Source organism: Leiobunum rupestre, chromosome 7 (assembly GCF_980474605.1).
Source record: "Leiobunum rupestre chromosome 7, qqLeiRupe1.1.hap1, whole genome shotgun sequence".
NCBI classification, from domain to species: Eukaryota; Metazoa; Arthropoda; class Arachnida; order Opiliones; family Sclerosomatidae; genus Leiobunum; species Leiobunum rupestre.
In genome coordinates, this window is record NC_143390.1 from 44,742,617 (window position 1) to 44,764,923 (window position 22,307).

General features: G+C 37.8%; 2 protein-coding genes across 3 annotated transcripts in view; both read right to left on the minus strand.

The window, feature by feature from the left end:
* loco (regulator of G protein signaling family member locomotion defects) overlaps nt 1-1,418 on the minus strand; it is a 29,392-nt gene extending 27,974 nt beyond the window's left edge. Inside the window, exon 1 of one of the 2 annotated variants that reach the window (XM_090154440.1) lies at nt 1,009-1,418. The gene's annotated coding sequence lies outside the window, so the exon portion shown is untranslated. The remainder of the gene's footprint in view (nt 1-1,008) is intronic. The other variant, XM_090154439.1, reaches the window with a different exon arrangement.
* Nucleotides 1,419-9,834: 8,416 nt separating this feature from the next.
* Nucleotides 9,835-12,379, minus strand: LOC149936470 (cyclin-A2-like). Its single transcript, XM_090153308.1, has 8 exons — nt 12,160-12,379; nt 11,328-11,775; nt 11,116-11,267; nt 10,835-11,058; nt 10,542-10,764; nt 10,358-10,471; nt 10,159-10,292; nt 9,835-10,090 (listed from the first exon to the last, which is right to left on the minus strand). The coding sequence occupies exons 2-8, from the start codon at nt 11,758-11,760 to the stop codon at nt 10,042-10,044; spliced, it is 1,329 nt and encodes a 442-aa protein (XP_090009434.1). The 5' UTR covers nt 11,761-11,775; nt 12,160-12,379; the 3' UTR covers nt 9,835-10,041.
* Nucleotides 12,380-22,307: the final 9,928 nt, after the last annotated feature.

Here is a 22,307-nt window from a genome sequence, read left to right on the forward strand (position 1 = left end):
TTCATAATATAGATGTTTTATTATTTTTATTAACTGTTATTAATCATAATTATTTTGATTAATTTGGTCGCAGTTCATAATATAGATCAATTAATTTTTATTAATTGTTATTAATCATAATTATGTGGATTAATTTGGCCACAGGTCATCATATAGAGTACCATTATAATAAGTTTTTATTAATTTGGCCGAATGAATAACGATAAATAAAATTGCATTATGAATAACTTATCGCCGATCTGAAGCGTCAAAGTAACAAGTTGAAGTAGTACAGTTAAAAAAATAACCTATTTAATATATTATATCCACTTATATTAATTTGTAGGAACACTGTCCAGTTTCTATCATCTAGGAATGGAATGAGGGGATTTAAAAATAAAGGAGTATCTCGTATCGAAGGGTTTTTAAATTGGCGTACCCCATTGAACCAAAAAAAATCAAAGTATAACAAAAAGCTGAAATATTTGACGTAGTAGGTGGGACATTTCCGACATAAAGGGTAAAAATTTTACAAAGCTTAAATATTTCGAAACACCGAAGTAAATGTATAAAGCTCCTTTTCTTCAATAATAAACAAAAAATGGGGCCGACTTCGAGACGCCGAACCGAGGACGGCTACTCTCAAAATTCGGGTTTCGATTTTCGCGTTCGCACTGTGCACGTGAGTAGCTATCATTGGCAATTTCATTTAGAATCCCCGGAAAAATACGTGTTCAAAAGAGTAACTCGCGATACATTCATTCTATAAATTAGTATCTAGTAATTTAAAATTGAAATGCCCATTTAAACTTTTCCGATAATAATGAAATTCTCGCGCAACAAGATGGGAAGCCAACTAAAGGGGGAGCAGAGCGGGGGGGGCAGCGACGTCAGAATACATTTCGTCTTTCCACGGAATATCACGAGGCCCCGAACGGGGATTTAAAAAAGTTACTACAATTCAAATTAATTTGAAACGTTTAATGTAATTTAAAATGCCATATTGATACTTATAAGAACGAATCTTACCTGATATTGTAGGTATCCTCAAGTGACCATCTTGATCCGGAGCGTACACCAAGCGGAGATGAACTTTGTAATCAACTTTCTAGTTTTCATCAGCGCTCGTCCCGGGATGGAGGAAGCCAACGTACCTCGAAAGAATGCCAACAATTTCGGTGGTGGAAACGCTGCGAGCCCACTGGCTTAAAGTGTAGGACCGTTGAGGGTCACGTGACTCGATCCGCAGCTTCTCATTGATCCGCGCACCTGGCTGCTTTCGACTCTACTACGCCTGGTCAAGCGAGTAAACGCTTCAATTTTAACAGCGACGCCGCCGTTTATTTGAAAACTTTGGGCCACCATGTTTGGCGGTGAATTACTGGTACCGAAAGTCGCGCGACCCTCATTATTATCGTCAGCCCTCAACTTAATTGTTCGCGTAATTTCCAACGGAACAGATAAAGCATTAGAGACGGTTACTGAAAGCCCTGATAAAAGTCGATATTTCTCACCAACCGCGCTCGATATCTGGGAATTTTTTTCTCGCGCAATCTTTCTTTATCAACAAACAACGATTTTTACGACCGAATATTTAACGAACTGATAAATTCAAATACAATTTAGGTAATTGTTAAATCAAATGTTTGTGTAATAAATTAACGAATATAATCTAGTTAATGAACAAAATTGATTGAAGTAAATTACGTCGTAATTTTTTTTATATCATGAACAAATTAAAACTTTCGTTTAAGAGAATGTTTATTTGATTAATTGTAAAATTTTCGAAAGGCTTTTTTTTAAATATAATAGCGTAAGTCTATAATATTTTCCATAGGTATGACACTTCCCCCAGATGTATGGTTATACAAACTAACTATTTTTAATAATTTTTGTTAAAAGGAACTTGGTAGCATGACGTCACGCCGTACTTTTGGCTATGGCCGCCATGCTGGTAATATTTTTTTCCAACTGGAAAAAGCAACTGCATGGGTGACGTATTATATACGTCATGCTGCCAAGTACCTATTGTTGCATTTTATTGTTTGGCAAAGAAGTAGGAATTTCTTTCTGCAGCGGCAGATGGCGCCTGGAAAAATTGACACCATGCAAGGTCCGTCGAGAAAATATGATGGTTAGTGAAGGGGGTCAAATTCAGAGTGGCCGGAAATTAGTTTCGCCTTTCTGATGGCGAACACGAGAGCGCAGCAAACGTGCGGCGCCGTAAGGCGCCAATACTTTGCGTACGATACCGTTTTGATAAGGTTACTTATGGATATCCTAGCTTTCACGCGTAGTATAGGTTAGGTTGGGTTCGGTAACACTGGTATATTGCCGTGAAAATCACTAGCAATTATATCTTTGGAATAGACGCTAAAAGAAATTATTCGCTCCAAAATAAAAACCGTCAAAAGGAAGGGTTTTTAAATTAAAAACGCGTGAATCTCGATGATATCGCCCATTTTTTCGTCGCACGTGTAATTATTTATTCTGATAATAAAATAGAATCACGTGGGCTTAGCAATATTTATCTGCATTTGTCTTAGCCAATAAGATTATCCCTTCCGAGCAAGCACGCGCCAATTTACACAATGAACCGATGAAGATTTTCAAATCAATTTCTTTTAAGATCTATTTAGAAAAAATCACAAAAAACTATATTTTTCCCAACGAAAGTTTTTTTTTCCCAACGAAAATATTTTTTTCCCAACGAAAATATTTTTTTCTCAACAGAAATATTTGTTTTTGCCAAATTTATATTTTTCCCTACAGTTTGGTTTTTTTTATTCATAATTTTGACCTGGATGGCGTTCCATACAAAATCGTTTGAATTCCGAAAAAAAGACTTGAAGAATTACAAAATTTTATTGGTCGTTCTGCTGACATTCGGACCGAATCTTTCGAATGATTCTGTGACCCTTATAGCCAATCATGACTTGATCCACGAAGCGTTTCTAGGATTGCTCGTTTTAACCTTCTTTGTTGCCAAATCAGTTGACCATCATAAATTGCTGGTAATATTTTTAGGCATTTTCTTTCAGTCAAAAAGATGCGCATTAAAATTTAGGGGATAAATTTCGCTCTAAGCCTTAACAATGAAACTAGCCAGTTTAACGAAGCCCCTCCCATCCTAGCGACTGACGGCAAACTACCTAATGCAGTTCGCTAATCATGGTTGAAATGAATACATTATTGTAAATACCATAAGTCTATAATATTATTCTATAAGTTTGTCACTTTGGGGGATATTTTACTGAGAGCTAGTAACGGAGTGACGTCATCACAAGAAGAAAATCTAACCCTAGCGAGGCGCTGTCAAAGGCTACGTGAGACGCGTTAACAAGCGGACGCAAAACGACGATGAAACTCGTACTGTAGTCTGTCTTGTGAATAGCTCGCAGTAAAACTTTTGCATGTGAAGAAAAATAAGTGTCACACTTATGTAATAATATTATACACTTATGTAAATACTAACAAAAGAATAATGAACTTTCATATTTTTCTATTAATTTGTCTCTGGCGTAGAAAAGTGGTTGTGAGAAAAAATGCAGGGACAAGGCTACAAGATTCATACTTGATGTTATTATGTTGCATATGCTCTAATAGGTTGTCGGGCTATGTAATGCAATTCGAAACCGAAAAGAGTCTAGATGGCGCTACGGTTCCAATCTCTTGAATTCTCTTCCGAAGTTCCGAGGTAGCATCTATGATCTAGCGTCTGCTATTGTCAAATTAGAGAAAATTGCCTAAGTCTCGGCATCGTAATTCTCTGTGTTACAATGGAGGAAACACAAAACAATGTAAAACTATAACATAAGTAACATAATAACTACAAGTATGAGAAAAAGCCTAGATTATCACCGAACTGATGCAGGTTTCATTCAGCACAGAGCCCCATATGGAGTCAGTGCTTCCACTTGTACAATCTCATTTCTCCCTCTGTCGGTTCTAATAAATCCCTTTTAATCCCTTTCGCAATTTTTTGTACTAAAACAATAACATTTATAATTTTTAGGCCTTATATAAAGAAAAAATATTTCTTAAAAATATTTTAAAATCTATGACACACTTCCAAATCCCAGTTAATTTCATTCTTGGATTCCAATAAAGTTAGAGGCTCGGTATTTGAAGTACAAGACCAAAATATTTCTAAGGGAAATTATAAAAATTCCCAAAATCCTTTATTTTCAAAAAATCCCTCAATTTTCCCTTTTTCCCTCTCTTCCAAAATAAAATAACTTTTAGGTCGGAAAATCCCTAAAAAGGGATAAAATCCCTCAAAGTGGAAGCACTGCCCATAGTGTCTAAAATATGTCCAAATAGAAATTTAATATTGCCAAAGACGATAATATACTACTCATTTCAGTTGTGAGTCCAAGACGGATCTGGGCGGGAGGGTCGTCAGTGTTGAAATTAATTATTAATTATAAAATTAATTAGCATTGAAACAACAGGAAGTGTCATACTTATGGTTATAATTATGATTATAATAAAATGAAAATATTAACCTTTTATAGCTTCTATGGCATCCAACATAACCCTCTAATACACGTCATGACGTCTATACCTTTTCGCTTGTTCCGGGATTTCAGAGTATTGCATGACGTCATTCTACTTAATTGATTCTGTGGTGGTGAATAGTTCGAGACCTGTTAAAAATGTTCTTCCAAAATTTATGCCTGTGGCCATTTTACCAGATACCTTCTGGATAAGCAGACGATTTTAACAGTTTTTTACTCTCTTCACTCCGGATATTAAGGAGTAAAAAGTGTAACCCCAATACTCTGACTTTGACGAATAGTTCGCGGTGTAGAGTAATTTTCTCCACCAGAACAATTTAACAGTTTAATTTAGCGTAAAAGGTGTACAACATTTGTTCTAGAACAAGTGAAAAGTGTCCACCTATTGGCAGAACCGTCTCTTGGGTACGGCGAGAGGGGCAGGGGACCAGGGCGCCAAAATTTTAGGGGCGAAAAATCGATGATTTTCATTTAAATTAGATATTGAAAATTTAAAAATTTCTACTTCTGGGGGCGCCATTTTGGTTTTTGGCCCAGGGCACCATTTGGACTAGGCAAAGATAATTTAAACTCGTACCCTAGATTCGAAATCACTCTCTCGCGCGTTGCCGATAGCGTTTACCCACTTCCCACTGAAACTCAGAAAAAATTCGGTCCATGGTTTGCGCCTTACCGCAACCGATGGAGGTCACGTGCCGGAAGAGGGTAAACGCTTCGTAACAAAACCGTCAATGGGAAAGATCTCAGTATTCGAATCTAGGGTACGAGTTTAAATTATCTTTGGACTAGGTACGGCTCTGCCTATTGGGCACCGTAAAATGTCCTTACGCTATACTGGCTACGTTCAGTGAAGCTTAACGGTCTTATACCGTTTTACGTTTGCGTTGATTCCGTTGAGACTTTTTATCCTGTCTTGTTGAACGCTTTCTTACGATTGTTGTAATTTTTATAAAATATCGTCTGCTGTATCGTCCGCAGCTAGCCTTCCCGCGTGCTGTGACGTCACGATTCCGTTTAACAACGAAGAAACCAGCTGGTAGAGCAGGTTCAAATGTTTCAGCAACGGTTCAGCAACGCTACGTCACACCGGAAATGGAAAAAAGCGTACAGTATAAAACCGGTTCCGAAATACTGCAACGCTTAATTTGTTGCAAGCTACTGAACGTAGCCATGGTCTGCAAAAGGCAAAAAACCGTCTGCTATTGCTCTAGCTATCTATTGATGACAACCAAATTGGCCGCAGTGATAGTTTTGGTCGCGAATAGCTCGGTTGCACACAAATGTCACCTTAACAGAAAGTTTCAGAGAAGCATTATGGATTGAAAATTTACTGAAAGACCTCAAGCGAGAACTGAGCAAGTCGACCATTTGGAAACGAGAAAGTGACACAACGCACCAAACAAATTGGCACCAGATGCCACTCACTGAATATTCTAATATTGCCCTATTGCAGATTTGTTTACTGAAAACCTAGGAGCTCTAGCGGGGTACAGGGGGTAAAACCTTCAATAGACGCTTCAATAAAACATCTGTAAGGAAAGGACCAAGAATTAATGTTTCCGAGATCCAGGACCAGCAAGTTACTGTTGATATAGTACATGTGGAAATAATGGCCACTTTTCGTTATGAAACAAGTGTTTCCTTTTAACCAGGTAGCTTTTTTTACTTATTAAGACGTTCTGTTTCAGTATTTCAACAAGTACTTTATGAACAGTAACTAGGTCCTGGCTCTCGGAAATATTTCTTCTTGGCGATTTCCTTGAAGAGGTTATATTTAAGCCCCTATTGGCTGAAAATTTACTGTCCTCACCATCCTGGTCGGTACTCCACTTAGGAATTCTCTATGTTCATTGCACTCAAAAATAACTAAGTTAAGGCAATTAACTGAGAATCTCAGAGATATGATCTTTGAATAGAAAGCTTAAGTTTAAAATTCGCGCTCTAATTTTACATGGTGACATGTAGATGGCAGCATGTCGCCACTACTGAGCAATTTATAGACAGTTTTTACAACTTATGAAAATTACTTTTACGCGAACATCTACAAGATCGGGGAGATTCTAAAGCTTGTTTTCCACTAGCGCGCGTCATAATGTTATTTTCTTTACGCGCGTAAAAACGTTTGAACTTTTCAAAGCTGAGAAACGCGTCGTTACGCGCGCCAGTGGAAAACAAGCTTAAAGCTTGTTTTCCACTAGCGCGCGTCATAATGTTATTTTCTTTACGCGCGTAAAAACGTTTGAACGTTTCAAAGCTGAGAAACGCGTCGTTGCGCGCGCCAGTGGAAAACAAGCTTTAGACGTTCACGACAACCTCATTTGCGTGAATTACCGAAACTGTTTAATAGATCTTTATATAAAATCATCTCATACTGTCTTGCCCAACGCTTAAAGGGAATAGAACCTCAAATGCGTTCTTTATGGAAGACCCCATCATTTTCCTGTATTCCCTTCACAATCAGCGATTATCAGCGCCGCAGGTGTGAAAAGCCATGAGAGGCAGCGGACAATATTGGAACCCTCGCAGGGCGACAGAAATACCAAAGGTTATATTCCCTTTAACACTGCTAACAGAACTTTGATGATATCTTAGGCAGTATAACGAAAAAGATGTTGTAAGTCCAGTCGCGGTAGCACAAAATCTATACTGGGCTTGATGGGTATTTTATTTAATTAAAAAAAACTATCTCGCTCTCTAAATTTAAATGCAGTACTTTCAAATTTTATTGTTTCTGTTAATTGTTAAGTGGTGTTATTTTAAGTGAGAGGAAATGGTTTGCGCGTTTATAAATCGTATGGATACGGTTGTTCTTGCCAATGTGGTGATTTGGAGGCGTTGAATGTTTTTTAAGGGGCAAAAACGCGTCAAAATTTAAAATTTTTGGAATTTTTAATCGATATAGCTATTGCATAATAGCAATAATAACATTCAAACCAAAACAATGAATACATGAAATTAAACAGGACGTTTCTAATGTAGTAATATGCAAAATTTACTCGTGACCAAAAATACCGGGGGGGGGGGGGAGACCCAAATGACGTCCCTGGTTTCGGCAAAGAGACTTGCAGGAACCAGGTAATGCATGTAGGACAGCGGAGGGAAGGCTCTCGATATAGATCACAAAGAGTAGAGGTGCCAAAACCGATCTCTTAGCCACCCCGCTATAGTGACGTCACACGGGGAGAACTTGACTGATGTCTACGGAATGATTTTCATGCTCTTTGTTTAGCAACTTTGGCTAGGCGAGGGTTCTTGGTTTAAGTTGAGCGGTGGCTGCAAATAGTCATTCTGATTGAAAAAATGTCCAGCATTCGGAGGCATTTTTGGCCTGGAAATTTACACATTTAGAGCAGTGTAGTCTGAGTCTAGGAAATCGATTGAGTCTGATGGCGTTTGCTGAAAAGAGACAATGTTATGATCAGAGGACCCCAGAGAGGGGAGATATTCGACATTGTAGATTATAGTAGAGAATCTGACGACAGTTGCAAATCCGGAGTGCTATCACTCGTCTTAGAAAGACGGGTAGGTTCAGAGACAAACTGGAGGAACCAATGTAGGGAAAGTGTAGAGAGAAAGTATCTTCGTCCATCGTTGTTTGTGGATGGGACAATAATGTCCAGTTTATAGAAGTCTCCAACGAGGTGGGGCAAATATTTTTAGCTGAGACGTAAAGGTCAATGTGCCGAAGAAGACGAAGGAGGTCAGGCTTGTTCTTATAAGAGCCCGAGTGATAAAATACAGTTCAAGAGCAGTGTTATGGGCCATTATAAAATTTAGTGAGGAATCGAACTTATGAAGGAGACGGGGGGATGAGTTCAGCGTGAAGAGTGTGATGATGTTACAGAGCCTGCAGACAAATCGGTGTTTTAATCGATAGCTTCAAACGTTATCGTGCCATAGAGGGTGTATTGTCAAAAGATCCCATCGTTCATACGCTTTGCATGCAACACAATCAACACAGGCCCGTAGCCTGGGATTTTTTTCGCCCGACCTGGCGTTCCTCGAACTAAATCTATAAAGACGGCACTGAATACTATACTCGCCCCTCCTAAATTACGGTTCGCCCGGTCTACATCTATAGCCTGGCTACGGCCCTGAATCAACATTTGAAACAATATAATGTTACGTGGGGAATGTTTGCGTTTGGAGTTTGAGGCACGTTTTAGGTCACCTGACTTCGCTTCTTTACTGTAATCTGCCAACACTGGCACGAAGTGCGTAAACCGACGAGTAAACGCTATATATTGACTACCATAAGTCGGCAACACTTTTGGTCTCCAGTTTTTGGTCCTACAGTCTCCCCTGGAAGGTTCGGCCTCCAGTCTTCGGTCCACCAGTTTCCACTTTAAGGTTGGGCATCCAGTCTCCACTGGAAGGATGGGCCTCCAGTTTCCACTGGAAGGTTGGGCCTCCAGCTCCAGTCTCCACTGGAAGGTTGGGCCTCCAGCTCCAGTCTCCACTGGAAGGATGCCAGGTTTCCAGTCTCCATAGAAATAGCAAGTCTTCGGTCACGGAGGCTGGAGACTGGACTACGCGCTACTTGGAAAAGTGATTTTCAATCTAGGGTACGAGGTCCATAAATAGTCTTATGATATGCTAATGCCTTATTTCTTTTTGTGAGGAAACTAAATGTAGCAAGGTATCCCAATTAACATAGTGTTTTGGTTAAATTGAAAAATAAGTAAAGTTACTAAAATAGATTGTTTTTTGCTTGATAAAAATTTCTTGGTTTAGTCCAATGAAAATTGAGCACCTTCGCTACCTTCAGTCACAAAATATTATTATAGGAAAAATAGGATTATATTTTTGAGCAAATTTAAGCAAAAATGCTTAGAAAAATTAAGAAACGAACAAATGGGAAGGACTTGCTTCCGGAAATACTAACTGGCACATGTTAGTTTTGGTGAAAGCTAGACTTTCCCCATGTACTCCCTTTAACCATGTTTTATGTTCAATTGCCATTTCTCACAAGAGGAGGCAATCAGCTACCAAAACAGGGTCTAGCAATTGTTTTTGGTCGCAAATTATGCTGCTAAAGAGAGATTTCCAAAACATAAGTTGGAGTTCGTGTAGGTCCATGGTGGGTCTTAAAATATTGAATTTTGTTAGTATTACAGGGACACTTGGCTGCCTGCAACTCTAGTGTATTATAATCAAAAGTATCAAGGACAAAGTTATTACAAAACAATTTTAATACAAAATATTGTTCAAATGTTTAAAATATAAAAAGAAAAGCTGAATACACAAAATACTTTATTTTTTATCTTTCTAGCCGAATGTTTCATGTCAAAAAGTACCGATTTTGTAAAACATAGTACAAAATATAATAGTACTATTATTTTCGTTGCAATTGGAATGCACATACTTTGTACACCTAAATGCAGAAAATTTATTATATCGTAAATATATATATACAAAATTTAAAAGGATAAAAACCATAAACAAGGCAAAATAATCTTTTGCATGTCAGGAAAGGTTAAAAAGGTAAAAAGAAATTCCGCCTAACTATAAACGTGTTCTTTAATTCGTAACCCTGCACACTTTAATTCCCATTTCTTGGAGGAGGTGTAATTAAAGAAACACAGTTGTACCTAAGAGATGGAAATTGGTTAGAGACAATGTAATTGGACACTCTAATTTAAAAAATGACTTAATTTACTTTGGCGATTTATATTTTTCATATATTGCCTTGTGTTTGAGCTGCCTTGCATTGACGAATATATTGTACAAATCAGAAACACAATCCTGAAAGCTGTCTTCTTCATATCCCGATATATCTTCCAGCAAATCACTCTAAAAATAAAAAGAAGAGTAAATAAAATTGTTTTTCTTAATATCACTATGCTATATTTAATTACCCAAGGCTCTTGTCCCATTGTATACTTTGCAAGTGAAAATGCAGCACTCGCTATTTGACTTGGTAGGTAGCATAAAAATTTGTCTCCATTCAAAAGGCTCAATTCACAGAGATACTAGAAGCAAATTTTATATTAACTATAAAAATTACAGTAATTTTGTAAAATATTTTGATCTATGGCATACTCGAGCTAAGTTTGTAGTCCTTTGAGGTTCCAAAGTTGTAGTTTTGGAATAGTAGAGGGAAGTTAGCCTTTGAATAAATGAAAATGCAGTGGGTATGGCTAAATCAAAGGCTAATACTTCCAATAACAGATGTTCCATTCTCAGAACTTGGCGTTTAGTGTATGTGTCATCAGTTATGTACACAAATTCTTTCAAGTCTGGTGGATAAATTTCCTCATATTTACTGAAAATGAAACTTAGTTTTTAAAACACATTATTTTAAATAACAAATAAAATTGGGAGATTGAACTTACGATGCTATAAACAAAGCTGATGTTCCAACAAGTTGAAGTTTTGAGCGTACGACTGACATTGCAGACAAAAATCGGTCAACATAGGCAATTGCGAGGTAAAGCGTCTCGGTCTCTAGTTTATACTCCTCGCATACTTCAACTAACCAATCTACAACAATAGTTCTCATATTGCTAGTAATGTCTGGCTGTCTCTTCATGTAATTGGCTTTTGGACGAAATTTAACCTGAAATTAAAAAATATTAATGGAATTCTAATAATGTAAAATATAGCACGTAATTACCTCTAAATTCAAAAGATGAGAGTATATTTCAGTCGTGAATTCTGGGACAAGATAAAGATCAGGAGATTCAATTACGGAATAATTTTCTTTCACGTCATTGTGCATAAATTCTGAAGAAATAGACCTGTCTAAAAGCATGGGAGAAGTGGAACCTATAAAATAATTTAAGTATATAAATATTTTGTTATTTTCATTATGAATCATCACAATACCCGATAACATAGAGTCATCTCTTAAAGGTGACCATATAGTAGTTGGCTCCAGATCCGACACACAACTTCCAATCTTCCCACATTCATCTTCTTCGGACACCTTGACTGACTCAACTTGATATCTTTTGTACTTGAAAAATTTGTTTTCTGGTTTCGCCAAAATATCAGTTTTGATGTAGTTCAGGCTTCCCGAGTTTGCGTTCAATTTCTTGGAGTTAGGTAGAATAATTTTTATCTTATTTTCAATGTTGGAATTATTTGAGCATGATGCAATTTCAGCTAATGCTATTCTCTTTCCTTGTTTATCATTTGAAATTTTTTCATTAGGAAATGTTTTGGTTGTTGGTAAAGTGGAATTTGAGGTTTTGAGTAGCGTGGAAGCAACGCTGGCATCTTCATCATTGTAAATTAGAATTCCTTTATGAGCATTCATTGTGAAAGTATTTATCTATAAAAAAGCACAAAATAATACACAACAACCAGCATTTTTTGCTCCAGATTATTGACAAGCTAAGGCACTCTAGCGATTCAATTCCAAATAGGATTAACAATAGAGATGCCCTGCACCAAATTTTTGAAATTATATAGACAAAACGTTTAATAAAATTAGGTTTAAGACAGTGTCACCTTGGATTAATAATAGGACTACGGTGTCACAATTCACATAACCCAACCAGCCCCTCAAACTTTAAAAGAGGATAAAGGATTTTAAGAGCTTCAAAGAAAGCATTCCCACCCTGGCTTTTGAAAGGCAAAGCCTGATTACAATATATATTTTAGTCTAGTTAGAGTTATACTGTTTATACAAGAATAATTTAATAATTATACTAACCAAGTCTTAAAAGTGTAATTTGAAATTTGAAAACCAGTAGCAGTCTGCGTCAGTGGGAACCCTTCGAGGCTTCGACTCTGAAATATTAACGATAATTTTCCAATTTGAAATTAATGATTTGATGTAAACAAAACAAGAATTATCAAACACGCCTAAATCCCACGGACGTTTTTCATAACTTCCAATTATAAAACAGCTATGTTAAAAGGAAACAAGAGACTGATAAGACCGCTTTTTATCTGGTAGTTCGCGGTTTTAAATTAAAAATTTAAACCTTGCCCTTGTTCGTGCTGCCCCCTACATTATTTTTTGTGTTTATAAAACGGCCAAAAAGATTTCGCTACCTTAGTTCCAAAACCAGGTAACTTGAATTGCTTTATTTGGCATTTTTCAAAAGAGTTCTTTAGTTCTGTATTCACAAAAGGTCAATGACCCATCATGTCAAGTATTTCAAAGATGGTTTTTACTAAAACATTAAAAATAGTGCCCACATAGTTTCAAAATCATCAAATCATTTTTTTTTTTAATTTTTTATATTATTTTTTTTTCGGTAAATTTATTTAGCTATACCTGATTTTGGAACTAAGGTAACTATTTCCACATTTTTAACGCTATTGACTTTTTCTCTGTTAACTGTTTACCCACTTAGGTTTGGTAACATAGTTTTGTATAAATTACAAAGCCACAAAGGCCAACTTATGCGTAGACATACAGAATTGCGGGATTAGCAATGAACACAATATAAATTATTTTAGAGTTAAAAAGAAGTTAAAAAAATAATATAGAGATTAAGACCAATAATAAAAAAACAAAACCAATACAAACATTAAGAAAACCACGAAGAAACAAAAAATTATGAGATCATGACAAGTTCTGGGGGGCGATTTTGTAAAAAATCGAATGGGAATTCGATCTCGAAACCCTATACCATAGAAATCTCATAGGTAACTAGAATGCTGCCGTCTACGGCCGAGCTTGACGCCAGTTCGCCTTGAACCTTCAGCCAATGAGAGGCCGTAGAGTGGTTCCGCCAAGGAGGATAATAATCCTCCTTGGTTCCGCTACTATAGCGGGAGATAGGTGACGTCATTCTCTCTGGTGACATTAAATTCTTGGCAGAACCACTCTTTGAGCTCTGATTGGCTGAGATCTGGCTATCGTCTGCCACGGCGTTTGGTACATTTGCCAGTTACACGGCAGCATTCTAGTTACCTATGAGATTTCTATGCCCTATACCATGTCGAGACAAAATTTTTGTTTGTCATTAGTCTCGTCTCGGTCTCACAATAATTTCCCCAAAAACACGAGAGCTCGTCTCGGTCTCATAAGTTTTTTTTTTCTAAATACGATAGCTCGTCTCGGGCTCATCAATATTTTTTTTAAACACAAGAGCTCGTCTCGAACTCACAATTCCTCTCCCTAAACATTTGAGCTTGTCTCGGGCTCATACTTATTTATGTTACTAACAAGGGCTCGTGTCAGTCTCATCAAAGATAATCTCATAAGAATTTGCGTAACTGGCGGGGCTCATTTCTGTCTGTTAATATCTTTTTGAAGTTTTAATATTTTTTTATATTGATATATAAATCCTAAGTCAAACGAAACAGCCGGGCGACCAGGTCTGGTATTCTCTTCTCTTCACTACAACAATCTTCGAAAATTCTTACTTTGGACCAATCAGAAAACGATTAAGTGAAATCACGTTTCCGTATTAACCTAGTACCATATGTAACATAATTACTCATAAGTATGCCACTAGCTCTATTTCTTCACTAACGGTTTGTTTCACAGATATTGCGTCATCCGTACTCTACGTAATATTTGACGTCATGTTTGATGTAATGGGTACGTTCAGAAACAGTCAACGGAAAAAAAACCGATGGATTTATATTTTCCACCGATGAGCTTTTTCGTCATAATTACGTCGTAAGTTGCTGAACGCTTTTATTCAGTCATCGGTGTTTTTTAAAATAGCGTAGCATTAATAGTAGTTTTACGTCAGTAATGACGTCAGTCATCGGAAAAACCGACTATCTCTTTCGGTGACTTCGGTGTCTCACCGATGACTATCGTGACGTCAATACCCGAAATTAAAATGCCGTTCAGTAAAACACCGGTGTCACCGGTGGCTCAGCGGACTCACCGGTGAGCGTTTCTGAACGCAGCCAATATTTGACGTCATCGAATCTCAAATGCCGATTATGCCATCGCACATTTAGCTCTACGTCTGATAAATCGACGGCCATTATTTTAGTAAGCAAACCTGTTTGAACAACCAAGGCTTAGGAGTTAAAATGAGATACAATAGTGTCCGGTGCTGTTAATGCAATGAATTTGCAAATTAATGAAGTTTTCGGAGACTCACGTTCTAAAATAAATTCGCATTGTCAAATAAAAGAAGCAGGTTTATTGGAATAAATAGTTGAAATTCAGGTTGAGCTTTTCTAGGGAATCTACAAGGTTGCACAGTGTTTCGAAATCGACTTTTTAGTGACAAAATTAAAAATCAACTCAATATAATAAATGTATATATATTTTAAATTGTTGTTTTAAGTTGTATCCGAAAATATAAATTATATTTCGCTATCTGCCACCAGAGGGCCAAACGTTCCCTACATGGAATTCCATAGAACTTCTTTTTGCAAAGCGTGTATAGAACTATGATATACATAAATTTAAAATTTGGTAAAATTCGGTTGAACAGATCTTCTGTAAAATGCAATCAAAGGGCCAATTTTGACCAAAATACGGCTATTTCTAAAGGCTTTTTATCCAAAAGTTGCAAGTTGTTGCAAAATATTTCATCACTGTCTTGAAGAACCGTTCCCGTAGGATAACTTGCAAAAAACCCGAGCACCAATCACCTCCAAGTTTTTAAGATATATCAAGTTTTATCACGTTTAAAAATATTTCTTGAAATAGCTAATTCATGGTGTCTCTGTACATCTTGTTTGCCTTTTCGTTACTAAAAAATCTACTTCTAAGGAGAAATCCCAAGCTTATTCTAATATTAGTAGGATTTTGTCGTGCCTGGCTTCAAATAGGTTCGAACTAGCTAGGGGTTTCTCCTTCGTAGTAAGTTTTTTAGTAACGAAAAGGCAAACAAGATGTGCAGAGACACCATGAATGAGCTATTTCAAGGAATATTTTTAAACGTGATAAAACTTGATATATCTTAAAAACTTGGAGGTGATTGGTGCTCGGGTTTTTTGTAGGTTATCCTACGGGAACGGTTCTACAAGACAGTGATGAAATATTTTGCAACAACTTGCAACTTTTGGATAAAAAGCTTTTAGAAAAAGCCGTATTTTGGTCAAAATTGGCCCTTTGATTGCATTTTACAGAAGATCTGTTCAACCGAATTTTACCAAATTTTAAATTTATGTATATCATAGTTCTATACACTCTTTGCAAAAAGAAGTTCTATGGAATTCCATGTAGGGAACGTTTGGCCCTCTGGTGGCAGATAGCGAAATATAATTTATATTTTCGGATACAACTTAAAACAACAATTTAAAATATATATACATTTATTATATTGAGTTGATTTTTAATTTTGTCACTAAAAAGTCGATTTCGAAACACTGTGGGTTGGAGTCTTTGGCTCTTTGCAGATTCTTTTGAGCCTAGGCCTAACGTTTCTAGGCTCGGTATGGGTTTTAAAACGCTGGTGGAATATCCCACTTCGACGACTTGTTCCATTTTGGAAAGCGATCACTGAACCGTATTGGTAATTTTTCCCAACCTTTTATTTTTCTAAACTACTCATTATTTAACTTCATCCGCACAAACCGAGCGAGTTTATAAATTTCAATAAAGCTAGATTGGGCGGACTAAAATTCCGACGCAAAAAATTCCTTATCAATTTAGAGGTTTTCCATTGGCTGAAATAAATATGTTAGTAGCCAATAGTGTGACTCCCAAAATTACTAGGATGAATAAAAAGGTTAAAATCTAACGTAGTCCACCTTTTTACTGGTTCGTGGTGAAACAAACCGTTAGTGAAGATTATTGAATGGAATAAAGGTACAGTGGCATACTTATGAGTAATTATGTTACATATGCTAGTACACCAGAGCAGCTCTCTTCAAGGGCGACACGGCCAACTGTGATCACGCGCTATTCGCTCTTTACCCACAACGCAAACAGCACGTAATCAAAGTTGGTCGTGTAAAATTTGAAACGGAGAATTAGGCTACGAAAACTAAACACGTCTCGAAGTTACAGTGATTAATTAGACAAAGTAAATTAATGTCAAAAGATTATTTTTAATAAGCTAATGTAATGGTTTTATAAGCTATTCTAATTGTTTACACCATAATGGGTCGAAGGTTTTAGTTAAAGGTTGTGTTAAAACCGGTAGAAACCAAAATGTTCAATGCATAAGTAAGACAGTGTATAATAAGAAATAGAAATAAGGAATAGAAGGAATTTATCAGAAGCAATGATTTAATATTTAGATTCCCAATTAAAACACCGACTTTAGTAAAGAAATGGCTTGAGGCTATAAGACAACTTGATGCGACACCTGGTATACAATAGGAAGACGTGATTTGCGGGGTTCATTTTGACCAGCCTGCTTATCGTGAAAACGCGAAAATAAGAGTACACTCAGGTAAAATGCAGTGCCAACTTTGAAATTTTATTTATTTAATGATAAGACCAGTAATGTCAGATTGAGGACCAGTAATGTCAGATTGAGGGAAATTTCCCACATTTAGAGAAATTTTAACCCTAAAAACGGTGAAAAGGGAAACACGAATTAGCTAAATCTAGGGAAATTCGAGGGAAAAAATTATTTTATTCAAAGCTAACATAACAAGTCGGCCCAGGCCGTAATATTAGTTCCACATCAGTGTATTCGAGTGGGCAAACCCATACACCCTTAGTAGACACAGGTAGGCAAACTAATACAAAAGCTGTTGAGGCTACGTGATTTCTTATCGTTTGATATATAAATTGCCATGCTAAGTTAAAGAGTGGATTCCGCCCACCATCAGGAGACCTGGGTGGGAAAACTGATATAAAAGCTGTTGAGCCCATGTGATTTCCTATTGTTTGATATATAATTTACCATCATATGTTAAAGAGTGGGAAAACCAATACAAAAGCTGTTGAGGCCATGTGATTTCCTATCGTTCGATATATAAAATACCATCCTAAGTTGAAGGATTAAAACTTGGGCGCCACCCACCCTCAGGATACGCGGGTGGGCAAACCAATACAAAAACTGTTGAACCCATGTGATTTCCTATTGTTTGATATATAATTTACCAATCTATGTTAAAGAGTGCACACCGCCCACCCTCTGGATACGCGGGTTGGCAAACCAATACAAAAGCTGTTGAGGCCATGTGATTTCCTATCGTTAGATATATAAAATTCCATCCTAAGTTGAAGGATTCAAACTTGGGCGCCACCCACCCTCAGGATACGTGGGTGGGCAAAGCAATACAAAAGCTGTTGAGGCCATGTGATTTACTATCGTTTGATATATAATTTACCATCCTATGTTAAAGAGTGGCCACCGCCCACCCTCAGGATACCCGGGTGGGCAAACCAAATTAACCAATACAAAAGCTATTGAGGCCATGTGATTTCCATAAGTGGATCATTCTCTCTAAGTAAACAAAACGCTATGCTACCTATGACTAGAGTCTTTGTCGGGGTCGGTCTGGCCATGGATTAATTAATTTTACCCCCTTGTATCGGTAAAACAGGAAACTTCCGGTATAGACAATTTTGGTCACCAGGGTGCGCCTGGAGCAGATATCCCTGAGTTAATTAATCCATGGTCTGGCAGCCCTTTACAACTGCCCTATACTGTGTATCACATCAACTTCACTCTGAAATTATACTGCCGAATCTCACGTTTCTTACATGTCTTATGGTACGTTTCACGTTTGAAACGTGTCTCGAGGGCCGAGAGAGATAAATTTTGGGGGTTGGCTCCTCGAATTTCCCCCCCCAAAAAACCTATACCATATTTGTTCAAGGTCAGTTTCAGATCCAAGGGTAGAGTTTTGTTCAATAAACGCCCCTTTAGTTACCGTCTTGACCACTCGGTGGCGCCTCCGCCGAAATATTAGTTTTTTCTCTCTGGAGTTTGCTCTCTATACAAGCTCAGACGTCACGAAACTCAGACTAAGATACCCGGTTGAGACCCGGAATTTGTATACATAGAGAGAATGATCCACTTATGACAACACTTAACGACATGTGACATTCCGTCCATAGCAATAGTCCCACTTCGATATATATATATCGATGTGGAACTAAAAATTGGGCACACCTTCATTAAATTAACTTATTATGAAAGATTCAATTAATACCATCATAAGTGTTTGGTCGGATTCGCTTTGGCTGTCACACCTGAAATGTTTTATGGCAATTTGGAAAGTCGTCTGCTAAATAACTGGCCCACAGGAACGAGTCCGCTCTATCCCTAGTACAAACTGTATTTTTTATATTGGTAAAATTAAGGCTTAGGTAATCGTACAGTTGTTACTATATGCGTTGTTAGTAAGTTTTGTAATAAATAAAAACGTCATTTCATTTTTTCATTTTTTTGGTCTCATACGATGAAGGGCTAAGCTCGACGAAACCGGTCAGACGCTCATGTAAATATTGTAAAAAGAAAAATATTTTAAAAATATATATATGCAAATGTAACGACGTTTTTATTTATTAGAAAACTTACTATTGGTAAAATTGTACCTAGTTTTTATTCATTGCGAGATGAAAATAAAAATAGTAATTTCTTCGGGACATTTGTTTATTTTGATTTACAACGTCCCAAGTAATTTGTTTACGCAAATATCATTGTTTTTAGAGTTTTGGAAAACTAGGAAAATTTTTGTCCAAAAAGGAAAATTTCAGGGGTCAGAAAGGGAAATTCCATTTTCGCGACCTGGCATCACTGGTTAAGACGTTCCCGGTTTGGGTACAAACATACCAAAAAGATACAACATAATAATAGATAAATGAGATCAAACTGAAAGAAAAATAATGTTGATACATGAAAATTGCAACAAAAAATGCAAAGTAGATTTTTAAGAAAAGTTAAGCACGGGGCAAAGGAATTCACAAATACAATTAAAATATAAATTAAATTACAAAACCTGGGAATTAACAAGTACCCGTCCGAGTAGCCTGAATATTGAGAAATTTTAAGTGGCACTGGAAGTTTATTAAGTTCAGTGGTAAGTTTTGTGAACCAATTTTGGGCTTTTTGGAGTTGAAGTTTATTAGATTCTGAGCGCAGGCTCCAGATAAGGGAACACAACAGCATGCAAATAGTTAATAAAGATGTTAAAAAGCAACAGCACTCCAAGAAGAGGCTTGACCCTGCAGAATACCTCTCTGCTTACGACCAGAAGGTTAGTCGGAAAGCCAAGATAAGGTATCACCCCGAATACCAGCAAAGAGAAGGGCCTCAAGAAGGTACACATGGGGAATGGAATCAAAGGCCTTGGCGAAATCTAGGAAGATGACATCCACACTGAACCCTTCGTCAAACCAATGAGACCTGCGTTAGTGGCCTGCAATAAGTTCGTGAGGCAAGACCACTTAATGGGAAAACCGTTTTGCGAGATAGAAAAGAACTTGTTGGCGCGGAAGAAGGAAGTAATTTGAGCATGAGTGAATTAGTACGGGTAAAAGAGGGTAGCTCAGCGGCAAAATTCGTCCCAACTTGCAATGTGGCCTAAAAATTCCATTGTGGTGTCTACTTTGAGGATCCGATGAGTCCGCAGCGATGCGGGGTGGACAACATAGCTTTTGGGGGGAAAGGGGGGCAAGAGTGGACCGTTGCGAATTCGACCATGTTTGGTGTTGTTCCCGATGAAACTGTTCGCGTTGAGTCGAATGAGACCAACCACAGGTCCGTCGGATGAACCGTTTCCGAGTTATGACCGAATTTGTACTGAACGACGTGGTTTTTTTCTCTATTATGCAAAAAAAATCCAAAAATTTTAAATTTAGGCATGTTTTAACGCTGAGTCAAATGTGACACACCGCGGGTCACTAGGAGTAATAGTTTTGGAGCGAAATTTCACTAAATATTGAAGGGTTATATCAGGATTTAAGCCAGGACCGACCATACTTTCGGATCTTACGTATTATTTAGTGCCGAATCGAATGAGACCAACCGAAAGTCCGTAAGATGAATCGTTTCCAACGTATAACGACAAATGTGCGGAACATAATTGGTGCTTTTTTCAAAAAGTTATAAAATTGGCATTTACACCTCCAACGTTGTATAAACATTGCTCAAGTAGACACCACAATGGAATTTTTAGGCCACATTGCAAGTTGGGACGAATTTTGCCGCTGGAGTGCCCTTTTAGGGCCTCCTTTACCCGTACTAAATTGTTCGTTAAATTTAAGCACTTGATTTAAGTTAATAATTAGGCGATAAGTAGATGGGGTGATATTGGCCTCCTTCCAGGAAGAAGGAAGTTCACAATTGGCAAAAGAACGATAAATTAAAATGTATAAAGGAAAAGAAAGGACAACAGTAGGCTGCTTGGGAAGAAAAGGGTGGATACTGTCAGGGCCACTAGATTTACCGGTATTGATTTTATTAAACAAAAGAAAAATGTCAGATGGTTCGCAAGTGAATTTCGTTAGAGTGAGGGCAGAAGCAGATACGTTATTGGTAGGCTGGGGTAAAGGATATGCAGGTACACCAATAGACCTAACAGTGGAGGCCAAAAAATCGTTGAGCACCGAGGCCGCCTCAGACACGGAAGTGGTAAAAGTACCATCAAAATGTTTAAGCTCGGAAATGGGAGTTCTGGTAGTGCGGAAACGTTTAATGTGTGACCAAATGGCTTTCCAATTGTCACGGATATTGGAAGTTAAGGCAGCCTTAAATAAGTCTTATATATATAGTTGGTTACCATGGTAACTATGGAGCTAATATTTACGGAGTTCCGGCAGGAAGTGGGTCAACGCTATTAACTACGCGCTAGGCTATCATTTCGAATCTAGGGTACGAGTTGTAAATTATTTTTGGCATGAGAAACAATCTTCGGGTTGGACATATAGCCGAAAACAACATTGTAACATCCACCTTAGAACCACCACTTACTCAAATTGATGATATTTTATTTTTGTTTTAGAAGATGGCTTCAGGTAGTGGTGAAATGAGCAAACCAATGCCTAACATCGATTTTGGATGCTCAAATAAATTTCACTTCTTGGAATATCACTCAGCTTATGGAGGACTCCGGCAGTTCTAAAGACATTTTATCCTCAGAGCATAGGTCACCAGTCCTCCAGCCTCCACTGGAATATTTAGTCTCCGGTCTCCAGTTCTCCAGTGGCGGCTTAAGATGGCTGGATTCCCGGCGCGGCAATGTTTCGTCGGTGGAGCGGCCTCTTCGCCCACCCCTGCCTAGCTATGCCCGCCACTCTACCGAACGTTTTGACAGGCAAATGGCACCCCTAGCTACCCTGGTACCCAGGGTGGACCACCCCCCTCACCCCCAATTACGCCGCCACTGCCAGCCTCAACTGAAAGATTTGGTTCCGGTCTCCAGTACTCCAACCATCAATGGAAGATTTAGTCTCCGGTCTCCAGTTCTCTAGCCTCCACTGGAAGATTTGGTCTCCAGTCTTGTAACGAATATTTTCCAATACGTTACCCCTCTATTAGATTTTGTTAGGGAAACAATTATTTTACGTCTCTCGGCATCCCCATATGGTCGCGTTGGATAGTTTGTAGGAATGGGAAGTAGTTAGCGAAAGGCCAAAAGAGGGATCCAACGTGTTTCCATTGTTACTACTCTGCTAAAAGGAATCTCTATAGATGCCCGAAATTGTCCTCCTGTCAACCCAGCCACTGATTTATAGTTTTACGATCGTCTTTAGAATCGACGGTGACTAGCGTATAGTGTGCATGCCACGTGTATTTATTATTGAACTCGAACCTTTGCCAGATTTTCTCGAAAAATGCTTACAATTATAGTAGTGCGCCTCGATATTATTGTCTGGTGTAATTGTCACCGAATGTGTGCGCGTCTTGTGATCTCAAGAAAGTGAAACACATGGGCGCTTGAAATAAAGCCCTACGTTGAAATTTGGTGATTGGTCAAATCATAGTGTCCCTCCACGTGACAGCCCGTCATAGTAATTCGATTGGG

Coding starts and splice junctions, on each gene's coding strand:
- LOC149936470 (XM_090153308.1), bottom strand. CDS start 11,760: ATGAATGCTCATAAAGGAATTCTAATTTACAATGATGAAGATGCCAGC. Junction 11,268..11,327: donor AGATGACTCTATGTTATCGG/GTATTGTGATGA, acceptor ATTATTTTATAG/GTTCCACTTCTCCCATGCTT. Junction 11,059..11,115: donor CTCATCTTTTGAATTTAGAG/GTAATTACGTGC, acceptor TTTTAATTTCAG/GTTAAATTTCGTCCAAAAGC.